Source organism: Perna viridis, chromosome 5 (genome assembly GCF_037379345.1).
Source record: "Perna viridis isolate PV_CMFRI_1.1 ecotype Kerala chromosome 5, ASM3737934v1, whole genome shotgun sequence".
Lineage (NCBI taxonomy): Eukaryota > Metazoa > Mollusca > Bivalvia > Mytilida > Mytilidae > Perna > Perna viridis.
This window is the reverse complement of record NC_142449.1, coordinates 41,081,170-41,095,366: the sequence shown is the minus strand read 5'-3', so window position 1 is coordinate 41,095,366 and position 14,197 is coordinate 41,081,170. Positions and strand designations below refer to the sequence as shown.

At 31.8% G+C, this 14,197-nt stretch overlaps 1 protein-coding gene across 1 annotated transcript in view; it reads left to right on the top strand.

Moving 5' to 3' along the window:
• Positions 1 to 14,197, top strand: part of LOC148617728 (large neutral amino acids transporter small subunit 1-like) — a 39,016-nt gene that overhangs the window by 2,808 nt on the left and 22,011 nt on the right. Inside the window, exons 2-3 of the mRNA XM_088585254.1 lie at positions 7,587 to 7,745; positions 8,168 to 8,303. Coding sequence (XP_088441380.1) covers positions 7,587 to 7,745; positions 8,168 to 8,303 — 295 coding nt within the window. The remainder of the gene's footprint in view (positions 1 to 7,586; positions 7,746 to 8,167; positions 8,304 to 14,197) is intronic.

Sequence of the window (14,197 nt, the reverse complement as noted above, 5' to 3'; positions counted from 1 at the left end):
GTGGAAGCCTTTCATAGGGGAGGGATTTTTTTGGTTGGTTTCTATTACAAACATGTTGAAGCCTTGGCTTCTTGAAATACATTGTAGCTATGCCACTGAAAACATCTTCAGAGATGTACTATATCCATATTGTACAAGTGTACATACAATGTACATATCCTGGGTGGAGTATTATAGTATGATTAATTGTTGGAACCAATTTTACAACTACAATGTACATGTATATGATGTTACTTGATTAGTGATTCTGAATCATTCAGGATGCTTTAAGTGTTTTCTTAGAACATTTAAAACCCATACTTAAAACAGGTGCAGGACTGCATCAAATTGAGTTTCATAGAATTGAGGAATTTCATTTCTTGTGGAAAAATGTGAAAAGAAGACTAAAAAAAGAAACTGTGTAATACAATGACAAGAAGAAAGTACATGTATGAATCAAGCAATTCTTTAATAAGGACACTTTGTACAAAGTACAGTGTAACGCCTTCTGAGCTTACATGTATTTACTTTATAGCTAGTCCAGATATTATAGCTGTGAATTTTCTATTTGTTTCAAGGAAAGGAAGAAAAGAGTTGTAGGCCATGTGTTATCAGATGAAAGTTGGTAACACTTATTTTTGAAACAATTGTCTCATGAAGTATAGAATGAAATTTTGGATGCCAAATGATGGACTGTGTATTTTTCTTTTATCTAGGCTAGTACTTTTCCTTCATTTCTTTCATACAGTCTATACATTGTACAAACATGTAGTATTATTAATTAATGGAATCCTTTGTTCATCAATGTACTGTAAATTTGAACTCATCTACATACAAATGTACAAAGGATTCTACATGGTACACTCCTTGAAATGTTCAGGTTTCCTGCATGCATTATACCTAAATGCACTATAAATGAATGCTCCTAGCATGCGGTTAAACACATGATAGATGAACGATGAAAAATGATAATATTGGCAAATACTGACGAAAGAAAAAACAGAAAATAGAATGAATGGAAATATATAAATTAATAAAAGAGTGTAGTTTCAGACCAGTTTTGTACTTGCAAATGGTTGATGCACTATTCTGCACAAATACTTTATCAGGTATTACTTACCTTTTCGCCAGGTGCAGGTCCGGGTGTCAAAAGAATAGGCCTGCAGCAGCGCTAAGCTTGTCGTAAAAGGCGACTAAAAAGTCCTCAGAACCCTAGCCGGGGGCTAGGGCACTCTGCCCATAGAGCAACTGGGTTGTATGCCCCGGATGGTGGAATGGGGTACCCCTGGTGTGTTACATGCTGGGGTTGTCAGGCTATAATATGGAAAACCTGACCGCAAACCATAGTGGTGCACGTTAAAGAACCCTACTGTGGTATTCTCCCGGAGTAGAAACCATAGGGCTCCGCCACAGGAGGCTAAATTGCCCGACCCTACCCTACCCACCTCTCCCTGTTTCAAGTGGTAATCAAAATTTGTCGACCCCATTGTCCTGGTGTCCCATCCCATTTTTCATTTCATCATCATTTCATGTTCATCGCCTGAATATAGCTGAAATATTGCTGCTCGGGCGTTAAACCCCAACAAACAAACAAACAAACTTGGCTTTTCATTCAGAATTATGGAAAATAAATAAAAATATGGAAAATCTATTTAGAATGAGGCCGTCTGCCTCAAATCAACACTACTATTAACTGTACTGCGATGGCTGTGTCAAGGTTGCTTGTTAAGGTGCATTTCAGTATCATCATTCACTAATTGAGCTCTTTAAGTACAGTAATCTTCCTCTTTAAGGTAAACTCTTGGTTTCATCTTATGTTTTTCACATGTGTTTCTATTTTCTCTTTGATGTTTCTCTTTCTGAACTTTTGAGTACATGCATACTGTATGTGTTCAAAAAATTAAGTATATGTTAGTGTAGGTGGTACTGGTGAATAAACCAGAGTTAGAAATAGTAGCCTGCCCGCCAGCCTGAGACTGCCTATTTTTTGGCAGGGCTGGCTAATTTTAGCAAAAATCTATATTACCATATAGTAAATGTATTGAAAAGTTGTATTCAGGACTGGCTAGAATTTGAGTGAGTTTCCTACCCTGATTAAACTCTGCAGAAGAATAAGCAGGGGTTTAAAGTATTGTGGGTCTGAGGTCTGGGGCCCTCAATTTCTGACCTACATGTACAAAATGTAGGACTTACATTGGACCTGGACCATCAGTACTTTACTTGGAGTTTTTGATTTTCTTACCTTAAGTGGACTTTTCATTCCAAATTTTAAAAGGCACTATAAACGAATGCGCCTAGCATGCGGTTAAAACACATGATAGATGAACGATGAAAAATGATAATATTGGCAAATTCTGACGAAAGAAAAAATAGAAAATAGAATATATAAATTAATAAAAGAGTGTAGTTTCAGACCAGTTTTGTACTTGCAGTCTCATGGAAATGTAATTTCTGTTTCAGACTTCTTCAGAGATCCTATTCTGCCTGTTATTTTTTCACACAAAAAAAAACCCCAAAAAAAACAATTCCAATGGATTGTTTGTAATGCATGTTGCAGTGTAGTGCAAATAAATTAGTTAAATCTTATTAAGCAAGTTAAAGACAGGCTCGGATCTCTCTGTACTTGTGAGAGATTTCGGAATTTCACTGAAAATCAATTTAAAACAAAAAACATATGTACACAATGTAAATTAACTACATTTGTACATATGGACATTTGTCAGAAGTAGTGTCTTTTTGTTTTCATAACTTGTACTTTATTTAACATAGTTTGAAAGAAATTGAATGTAGTTTATCATGTTGTCTTACTAGTGGTTTCTATGGCAACACTGAGTTGTACATGTTCTAAAACAATACTTGTACTCAGGGCCTAATCTAGATATTGATGACAAGGAGAAGGTTTTGTAAATTCTGTTTGAAAAATTACAATATTGACATTTTTGTCTATGTAATCTATTACAAAATCTTGTACATGTCAACGACCAATGGGAGAAGTGAGCTTTAACAAGAAGTTTTTGCTCATTTTTCCTTCTAGATTAGGCCCTGTGTACACTTACTTTTATTTCTGAAAACCACTGAAATGTGATTTTTAAAACACAAGAAATAAGGGATAAAACATGTATATATATATTATGTCTTGTGGTTTTGAAAAAAAAAAAAGCTGTCTGATACATGTGCTGGTAAGTCCCTTGATGGTACAAGATTTGAATATTAAGTTTGTATTAACGATTTCCTTTTAGAAATACAATACATATTGTTCTTTGTTTCTCTCTGATCCTTTGTTTTGTCAAATGTTATATCTTAAAAAAATTCAACATATTTGATGATGTACAATGTATATATATATATATATATATATATATATATATATATATATATATATATATATATATATTATACATGTACATGTATTGTTTTATACTTGAATTTTGTTTATTACATAACAAGTTAATTACCTCTAATTCACTAATTTTATTTTTAATATTCCAAGAATTTGGAAATTTCTCTTTTCTACATGTTGATGATTTATAATGTAATCAACAGATAATTAATATGGCATTATGGTAGGAAAATTTTCATTGTACAAAGGTGTCAATTAAGATGTTTATATTTTGTGTTATGTCTACAGTTAATCTGTAAAAAAAGTAATTGAAAGTTTTTTTTCATTCAGTTTTAAATTGGAGAAAAATGAGGTCATCCTTGTATTTCATTTAACTTGAAATTATGAAGAATTTAGCTGGTCTATTGGTAAAATTACTATTTATACAATTCTGATATAATCGTAAGAGGAAATACAAATGTATATTTTTTTTTATCCTAAACCTGAGGCACACAAATCAGTGCATTAGTGATTATAGAGTTAATACAAGCTTGTATTGAAAATTTGTTCCACATGTCCATCGACCATAACATGGTTTTCTAAATATTTTCTTTAGGGTATTATTAAAAATTCCAGTTCAGGTGTGAAATTTTAATCTCAGCTAATCATGGTTACTCATAACCTTTCATGAGTCGCTTCCTGCCTAAAAGATGGATTAATGAGGTCAGTCATTAAGTTCGTGCCATTTATGGTTTGAATTGTGGGTAACTCTGTGGGAGGAATGTTTTGGTTTCTCTGTAGATGATGCAATCCTTACCCTTTAAATATTTCCCTTTTAAAACAATATAAAGGCCTATTGATTGGCTCCGATGATGCAATCGTGTAAGTGCTGCATTAAGGAAATACTTCATTAAATAATCTGCTACTTCAAACAGATTTATTTATTGAACTGTCAGAAATATGAAAAGAAAAAATTATACTGTAGCCATTTGGGAAATGTGACTTCTGTATGATAGGTAAATATGCAGTTCATGAAAGCTGATGCAATACTATACGTCTGTTGCCAGGCAAGCTATTTCTGATGATGCAACACTCAGTATGTGCTTTGTGCATTTATGACAGCACTGTTATAGCAGATCAAAGGATTAACTTGAAAGATAAAAATACAATATACTAAATCTAGTGGCATGCATGTTTGTAAATTGATATGCATAAAATGTACACAGGTTTTCTTTTATCCCACATGTTATAATACACTTGTTGTATTCACTCTTTCACAGATATATTTACAATATTTATCAAATATATCAAGATAAAAATTAAAGGATTTATAGATCTGAAACACCTGAAAAATATACATGTATGTTTGTCATATGGTTTTCATATGTTTAAAACCAGCATGAAAATGTCCAGGAAAAATAATTCATGAAATTCATATAAGTAAGAAATCCACGTTTTCCATAGAAATTCATTTGTGAAAGAAGTATATTTTTTTGTGTTTTATTTGCACAAACACCTGTAATTTTATATTGGTCATGGACATATGTTTCCTTGCTTTATAACATATGAAAACATACATGTACTGGCATGTTTCAATTTTTACTTTGCAAGGATTTAAATTTATAAAATTCCAAGAGTGAGAGGACCATGTCTTCACCAGGTTTCAAAGTCCACTTTGAAGTGTCAAATAAATGGGCTTTAGGTTCAGGACCCAGGTGAAGGAAATTTCTTCTGGCCTAAGTCTGAAATTGAGACCCCCAAACCTCTAGCCATCACTTATTTTAACCACTGCATTGGACTAGTTTGTGCATTGTTAGCTTTGTAGTCGGTCAAAGGTACACTTTACTATTGTGGTGTCCTAAGTCTGTACAGGTACACTTTACTATTGTGGTGTCCTAAGTCTGTACAGGTACACAGTATATATACTATGATGGTGTTCTATTAATTCAGTATCCTTCACAACATTGTAAATTGCCTGTCAGGACTTTGTACAGGACAGCTTTGTCTTCCAGAATTAGAATGTTTACATAAATAAGATGTCATTTACATTCAAAATGTGTTTTTGAGATCCAAAATCAATGTCCAATTACTGCCATCACCATATAAAGTCATCAATCCATGAGAGTAGTGACTAATGTTAGCATGAATAGGTCTGATGTATATTCCTGCTGTTGATTTTTGTTTACAATAAAAAAAAAGATAACTGAACTTTTCTTAATTCTATATCATTTTTGGAAAGAGGAGAGTGGACCAAAATAAAGATGGGAGTTCCAGGTTGTTATTTTCCTATTTTGCCCAAATCTTGCGTGAAATTAGTAAATAGCCCAATAATATTGGGTCTGGATTTTGCCACAGACGTTTTTTCTAAGCTTTGAAAATATTACCTATCGTTTTTACTATGGATATTAGTTTTTCACTGATTTTTCACAGCTGTTCAAGCTGTTCATTATGTTTTATGTTATATTATTTGAATATTTGCCTCATATTAGGAAATATACATGTTACGTTGCATGTACGTGTTGGTATAGAAATCATCAAATTAAAATATTTTATTATTAAAATCTTTATTTTTTCGCTCCATCTGTAATTGTAAATGTAAAGATTACCAAATTGATTTAGTGAAAAAAACACCAAATCTGATCAAAATCAATCTGAATTTACATTCAGCTATCATTGATATAAATGCCTATGCTAGACAAGTATTGAATTGATGTCATCACAGAGCTTAAATGGCACTCAAAATTAATGGCATAATAGCACAGCACTTTAGTCAAATAGTCAAGACCATCCTATTTCCAATTTCCTTTTTCTTGTTACTGGTCTTCTGAAATTGAAAATAGATCGCATGTTTAGAAAGTACTAAAATTGAAGTTCAGGGTCTTTGATAGGCATAACAGCTCTTTAAGGTAAAATGCTCCAGACCATATTACAAGTCTCCATAATTTTTTTGTATGAGCCAGCATTTTTTTGGATTTTTTCGCTTGGACTTTTAGATTTGATCATTTCAAATTTAAGATTTGTGTATTTGTTTTAAGACTTTAAGCCAGAAGTACCATTGCCATTTCCAAATCTAAAGCAGCTAATGCTGATATTTCTGTTGAAGTTTAACAAAAGGTACTCGAAAAATAAATTTGAATATATATATCCCATCTGGACATGGGTATTGATATGGTAAATGTGAAATTGAATAACAAAAACAAATTAATAAATATGGTACTGAAGCCAAGCATGGAGTTGGGGATGTTTAATTTACGATCACACATTTGTGAAAGATAAGATTATAAAAGTTTGAAATTATAGATAGAGTTATTTAAGACTGTAGTACAAGAATTGTGTAATGCATATACTATATTTGACCCATGGGCTTGCACTCTGAATCTTGTTACTACAACAAAATATTGGAAGTTTTACATTTGCCATTGAATGCAGCTTTGGTTTATGACATGTTGAGGTCAGGGCTACTTTAAGAAAAATACTTCAAAAATATGTCCTTAAATTGTAACTCATCATACAAACATGATTTGCTATAGTAATAAATTTTCTGATTATAGAACTATGTTTCCGACCTATGTTCTTAAAAGCTAGTTAAATGTTGAACATACAATATTGTCATGGCATCTAGAACTAAAAGTACACGTTTTCAGTATTTCTGTAGGTACATTTGTGTACATCCTCCTCTCAATGGGAGAAGTTCATAACCAGATCAAAAGGATTGGTTGTCATAATTTGTCATTACATCATTGAAACAAGCGATAATTGATATGGCATGAGTTATGGACAACCATGCTATATATGATGCAATTCATTGAATGTAGGTGTTTTAGGATTTTGTATGTAAATCTGTAAAATATTGGTAGTTTGTTGGTATTGTATTATAATGTGGATGATGCAATATGGTATTGAGTGATTGATTAATTTTTAGTCTGTGGATTCAATATTTTAAGAATAAAACCATTCTGGTATTTTCCCTTGCTTATGTTTATAAAAAAATATTGAAATATTGATGAGTATTTTAGTGAGTTCACTAAAATATCTGCTATCTAATATGGGCTGATATGTTATTACTTCAAAAAATCTGCCTTCTAATGTGGGTTGATACAAGTGATTTTTTGTACAATACAGCAGCTGGTAACTGTGGCACATCACTTGTCTGTGAATAAACAGAAAAAAATGTCTGTTGTTGTCTTCATTGTAGTGTATAATTGAATTTTATGTCCTTCAGCTTGACTTTAAACTGAAAAACTCGGGTCTTATCTGAGACTGAATGTATCTTTTTGTTTACTTTTAGTTTGGTGCAGCTTTAGTAGTATGGGCTGTCTGTGGGTTCCTATCTCTGATTGGTGCCTTGTGTTATGCAGAACTTGGTACTACTATTACAAGATCTGGAGGAGACTATGCTTACATTCTAGAAGCCTTTGGTCCATGCTTAGCTTTCTTACAGCTGTGGGTAAGTATACATTATCCTGATTGTCTAATACATGTACATGTATGAAAGGTACACAACCTACTTTCTTTCATGTACATTTTGATATGTCTTTAAAATATATATGGGCAGTCTAAAGGAGTTGAATGAACACAGTATGTACATTATTTGGTACATGTAACATATTAAACAAAATAAGACCTTAAAATCGTGTCTATAGAAACAACAAGTAACGTACAGAAATTTATTCAAAACCAAAATGAAGTAAGCAACATGGACTTCTCCATAAATTGAGACCAGGTACACCAGTTAGATACATACATTGTAGGTATATGTATCCTCTGCCCAAAATAGAAACACCCAGAAAAAGCTTTATCCAGTATTAAGTGTGTCTTGTGTTTTAGAGTGCTTTGATTATTGATCATCATCTTGTCTTTTGGTTTCAGGTTAACCTGATCATCATTCGACCTACAGCCCAGGCAGTTGTGTCCTTGACCTTTGCTTATTATGTACTCCAACCATTTTTTTTGACATGTGATCCACCACAAACAGCTGTTAGACTGTTAGCTGCTCTCTGTATCAGTAAGTCATTTTATACCCAGCCCAACAAAGTTTTAAAAGGGTATAATGTTTTTGAGATGTCTGTCTGTCTGTCCTCTTTTTGGCTTTGCACATCCTTACTAGCCACAGCATACTGTTTAAGTACTTTAATTCGTGGATACCAATTTTCATGGATAAAGGAAGAAACACAAATTTGTGGTTTTGAGGTTTTCAGTATACACATCAATGGAAATCTCCTTTTTGTCGGGCACTAAATTTTGTAGTTTGGCCAACTAACGAAAACCAGGAAAATTGGTATCCCAAGATTAAGAGTACTTTTATTGTAGATATTCATTCAAGTGTGTATTTAGTTTGATTTGAACATTGTGGTAAAAATATGGAGTTTTATTCTAGCTTTCATGGCTATTTCTTGATGAAATTTCAGATAGAAAACAGGTTCTTCTTACAAACTATCATGCATTAAGGGCCATGTGTATACTGCTTAATGGAGCAACCTTATATTTTGGCTGATATATAATATTGCTTTGTCTGGAGAAAATTTGTAAGAGATTTATCCTTTGTATAGAATACAGAAAAGTCAGGTTTGACAAAGTATGTGGTAAGACATCATGTATGAACATTCAAATCTTTTTGAAGTGAAATTTCTAACAACAACAAATCAGTGTGCATTAGATAAAAAAAGTAAGATAAAAGAAGCTATGCAAAGTAGGGTTTAACAAAAAAAATAGGTTTATAGTTTTAAGCTTAGATAACACCAGATGTACAATTTTATATTTACATGTATCAAGTGATATCCATAACTTGAATATTACAAACCATGTTACTTTGAACTTCTTTATGAGATTTCAGACTTTTTTAGTACATTGTAGTTACATTGTACATGTATGACCGAGATTTAAATGATTTGTTTATTTAAGTTCATTTGTCTATAGCATTTATACTCTTATTGATTATATTTTGAAATAGTAAGTTTAAATACCATTTATGTGGGATTTTCTGTTTGAATTTAGGTAAAACAAATGTTCTAAAGAATGAATTTATGAAATATAAGTACTGGTAAAATCAGTTCAGGGACAATTTTTTTTTGACACTTAAATAAAAAGATATAGGTGTTTATTTTGATACCCCAGCTTGTCATCTTTCAGTTGACTTATTTCCAATTTATTCAGTCAGAATGTTTTGTACAAATGCTGTGTGTAACTGTATCATATACCCATCATGTTAAAAGGTCACTAACTGTCTCCATTTGATCATGTTTGATACTATTGTGAATGTCAATTTGTGATTAATCTACCATATGAAAACTGTGTACTAGACAGAAAAATTGAATGAAATTTGTACTTGAAAATTTATCAGTTGAGAAAATTTATGTATAGTGAGATAATTTAAAGGCATGAGACAGTAAAACAATCTGTCATGAATGAAGATGGATCGCCCAGAAGGAAATGACAATGGGGTTGAAAAGACTAAGAATTTTTACTATGTCTGAGTTTAAGGTTGACTCTTACAATAGCTTTGCACTGTCTCACATTTATTTAAGGTCTTCAGGTTTATTTTGAATTAATTCATTAAAGACAGACAATGATCTACATGCTGAATGAATTTAAAAAAAAAAATGTGAAGTTCTTTTATGTGGAAATGAACTCAAAAAGCCTTATATCTAAAAACAGAGATCAGAGGAATGTGATTAATCAAAGGAAGCAGCCACAGGATAAAAATTTGGAACCACACTGCCCCTCCTATAAAAATATGAAAACATATACATGTATACCAATTGAATTAAACTTGACCATGACATGTAGAAATTCAGTTGTTTGTTGCTTGGCTTTTGGTGGATTACTGTCTCATTGGCAATCATGCCACAACTCTTATTTTTATATAATTTGAATACTGTGAAGGCATAGATCCTTTCACAAGGAGTGGACACATGCTCTTTCCCATAAAATTTGGAACATTAGAATATTTGTTTGATTGACTGAAGCATGTTCTCACTCAGTTCCTACAAACAAAAAATTCATTATTGTCAGAAATATGGGGTCATATAGATTCGACTATATTTGACTTCCACACTCCCAGATCATGTCTTAATATCTTCCTTTAAAAAGCTAGCGTGAAAAGGTACATGCTGCAGTATGAATACATTTATGTACATATGTTTAGTTTCAGGATCATTTTGTTTAACATGTCACTTGTATTTACATGATGTGTTCAGGTTTAGAATCATTTTTGGTATTATGGTTCCATAATTCTTGTTCAGTTTCAGAATCATTTTTGTGATCAATCTTGAACTTTCTGAATTTTATTTATATTAGATGGAGTTATACAGTATCTCTCATTGTTGTAATGCTGATGAAGGATGTCAGTTATCTCAGATATTTATTGTGATTTTTACCATCATTCAGGATGTTGAATATATTTAGACATACATACATATACATACAGAAAATGCCTTAGAATCAACATGCTTCCTTGTGTGTATGTAAAGAAAATTGGATCCTAATTTTTTTGTGCAATAATAATAGGATAATTAATTAGTAAGAGTGAATAACCAAATATAATCCTAAGTGCCGAAGAACATCCATTGTGTAGATCTTGTCCTGCACATGAGTTAAATCTTCACACGTTCTTTGCACAAGTTATTATATTTTGGTTATACCCAATAACTATTTGATAATTCTGTTTATAACATTGATTTTACAATAATTTATTGCAATTTTCAACTTTAACTCTAAATATTGTGATGATGGATTGATTTTTATGTTTTTTTGTGACATTTTGGCAGGAGAAGACTAAAAGTGAAGTTACTGAATTCCTTCAAGAATTCTATATTACAAGACTGCATACATTTGTATAAACTGCATGAAGTCGTAGAATGATGTCTCTATCCAAACATTAACTGCTTGTGTTTAAACTGCAACCAAACTTACCAAATAAAATTAACACTGGCAAGTTAATCTGTAGATTACATTACCAATTAGTCTATATATTCTACAGCTTGATGGGATTGAGGCATAAAAGAATTAAATGGACCAGAGTAACATTTCACTGTATTAGTTAATGGAAAATGTAATTGTAACTGTTTTATTTCTTTCTTTTAGTATTCAAGATTTCCTTTTCTTAGTCTATATTTGAAGTTTCTTATGAATACTGTTTCAACTAAAATCTAAAATTTTTTGTAGAAAAAAACTTTTATTAATGGAAGTGTCAGCTTATGCTTGATAATGTAAGATATTTTGGTCAAGCAACTTTATTATTCACAAACTGAGTACTGTAAACATATTTATTTTCACTGTTTTTAGCCATGGACAGAAAATGTGAAAAATTGTACAATCACAATTTTTCACACTATATAATGCTCAACTTTTTTTCAAAATCGAGAAAATTGATACCCACAAATATGTTCACTTTAAAGTGTTAACAGTATTAGTAAAAGGGGAATGTTTACAGTATCTTTGGCTGTTTCAGGTCTATGCACAAATTCTGGGTTTCGTGGGAGGAGGGAACGGCAAGAAGTTTTATTTTACTTAAATTCAATAAACATTCATTATTCCCTTTGACACTTGTGTGCATCTTTGGTCACTATTGAAGTTGAAGATTTGGCTTGCTGTATATATCTTAGTTTAACCAACCATTATACTTTGAAATGCCTGTATTCAGGAAAATAATTGCTAATTTCGTTTTTTCAATGTATCCCTGATTTTGTCATTTTTATTTACTATTTATCTGTCTCTCCCTGATTTATGATTATGAGTGAGATTTTTTTTATAATATTTCACTGAATACCTTTACACATAATATGTATGACCATGAAAGTATAATGTCTAGATATTATACTTCCATGGTATGACTGAGAGTGATATGTAATGTGACCCATCCATTTGTTTGACACTGAGAGTGTTGTCAGGTGTAATGATTTATAAGCTATTGCTGAAGAATTACTTAGCCACCAATTGAGATACAGTATATCTTAATACAGATGAATTAGCTTCCTGCAACACATTAGTATAAGAATGTTAATTTCATTTCATGTTAGCTACATCTCTCTTTGATCAGATTGTATCAGTGTTAACATGTCGGTATGAAATCCTAATCTGATTTTCTCAAACTGTGATTCTACATAAAGGGGATTAATGTTATAACTAGAAACATATGTATTATATAGCTATTAATGTGATACTCCATAGATCCCCATATGGTTAATTTGCCAGATGTTTATTTTGTCATTGGAGCATGCTGTGAAAGATAATGGGGGATAAATTGATTTAACATGTATTTTATCTGTCAGGTATAATTTTCTGGATATCAATACCATACATTATGGGGTAGTTAATTGGTGGTGATTATAAGGGAAGGTGGCCTGCTGAGCTGAGTTATATATGGCATTATCTTTTCTCCCTATGGTGCTTAGTTATATTTTTTTGCTGACTTGAATTTTTTAGGGGCATGAAATTAACATGTAAATTTATGGTCTTGGCTGTGTCTGGTTCAATTAGGTCGTCTGTTATACAGTTTGACCTCATGTTCAGATTTGTTTTTAAGATGTATTTTTAATGAACATGGGACAACATTTGCTAGGTACATTTATCATTGTTTGATATGTGCAATTTTGTATATAATTCAGACCGCATGGTACAGAGATGGATCCCAATTTCATTGACTGTCTGCATTTCATTAAAAATAAAACATACAATTTTTAGATATTTAACTTGCAAACATAATTAATAAAAACATACGACAATATTAGGATTTGTAGGAAATTTTGAAATTAGTAATTAAACTTTGATAAACCTATAGACATTGGTCAATATTTGATGTAGTTGCAATTTTTTTGCCAAAAGGTAAATCACATGTCTGAATGCATATTCACTTTTTTATATTTTTACAGTAGGTAATATGTTGTACCAGTATAAAACATTATTTTTTCAAAACTATTTGAAAATTTACATTTGTGATGTTTTTGTCACAGAATATATGCAACCACTTATGGTTACAGACCACCAATTCAACCAATGAGCATTCGGAACGTACGCAAAAATAGTCCTACGCAAAAATTACCCCTGTTCCTCATAGTGCTGTGAAAAAAGTTCTCATCTTATTTAAAAAATTTAAACTGTTTCTGAAAGGAAAAACATTTCTGTACATTTTATAGGTGCATTTTGCTTCTTGTGATGTGAAGCCTAATCTCCATAATGATTTTTAAATATACCCCTATCTTGTGAAAACACTGGGATTTCCCATGCTATTTATAGACCCTTCACTTCCGGTGACCAGTACTGCACTGCAAGTCTGCTAACCCCACATGCCATTCTGAGGATTGTGAGCTGACATATGTAGAATGATGCTGATATATAGTCCTCTGCAGGTTAAAGTTAAGGTAAAGTCCAGAGAAGCCATTGAATATTGTGAAATTAGCATAGAAGCCTATGGAAAGTGGAATTAGTGGTTTTTAGCCTTAAACAGAGCACTAGTAATCCAAGAATTTAATCATTGTATGAAAAGAGAAAAAAAAAAAAAATAATAATTGAAAAATACATGGATTAAAATTCTGATATTTTTGTGTGAAAATGTGTGTGTGGACATCTATACAGATGTAAAATAGTTACACTGTTGTCCAGTATTTCCTAGAACTGTTGTACATTGCAGGTGAGGATATCATGCATGGATGCAACTTTGTCTGTATATTATGCAGATTAAATGTTTTGTTTATCTGCCATATGTAGATATAGGCCAAGGATGTATTTGTTATTCACAGATGTACTTCGTGTCTGTTACTTAAGTCTTTTTTCTGTGTCACATTTTTGGACTTTTTGTGGTGAGAGGTTATTTGCACCACACATATTTTTTGACTGGGGCAAATTCTTAAAATACACATGTTTACATCTTGTGAAATAAACCAAATACATATACATGTAGAT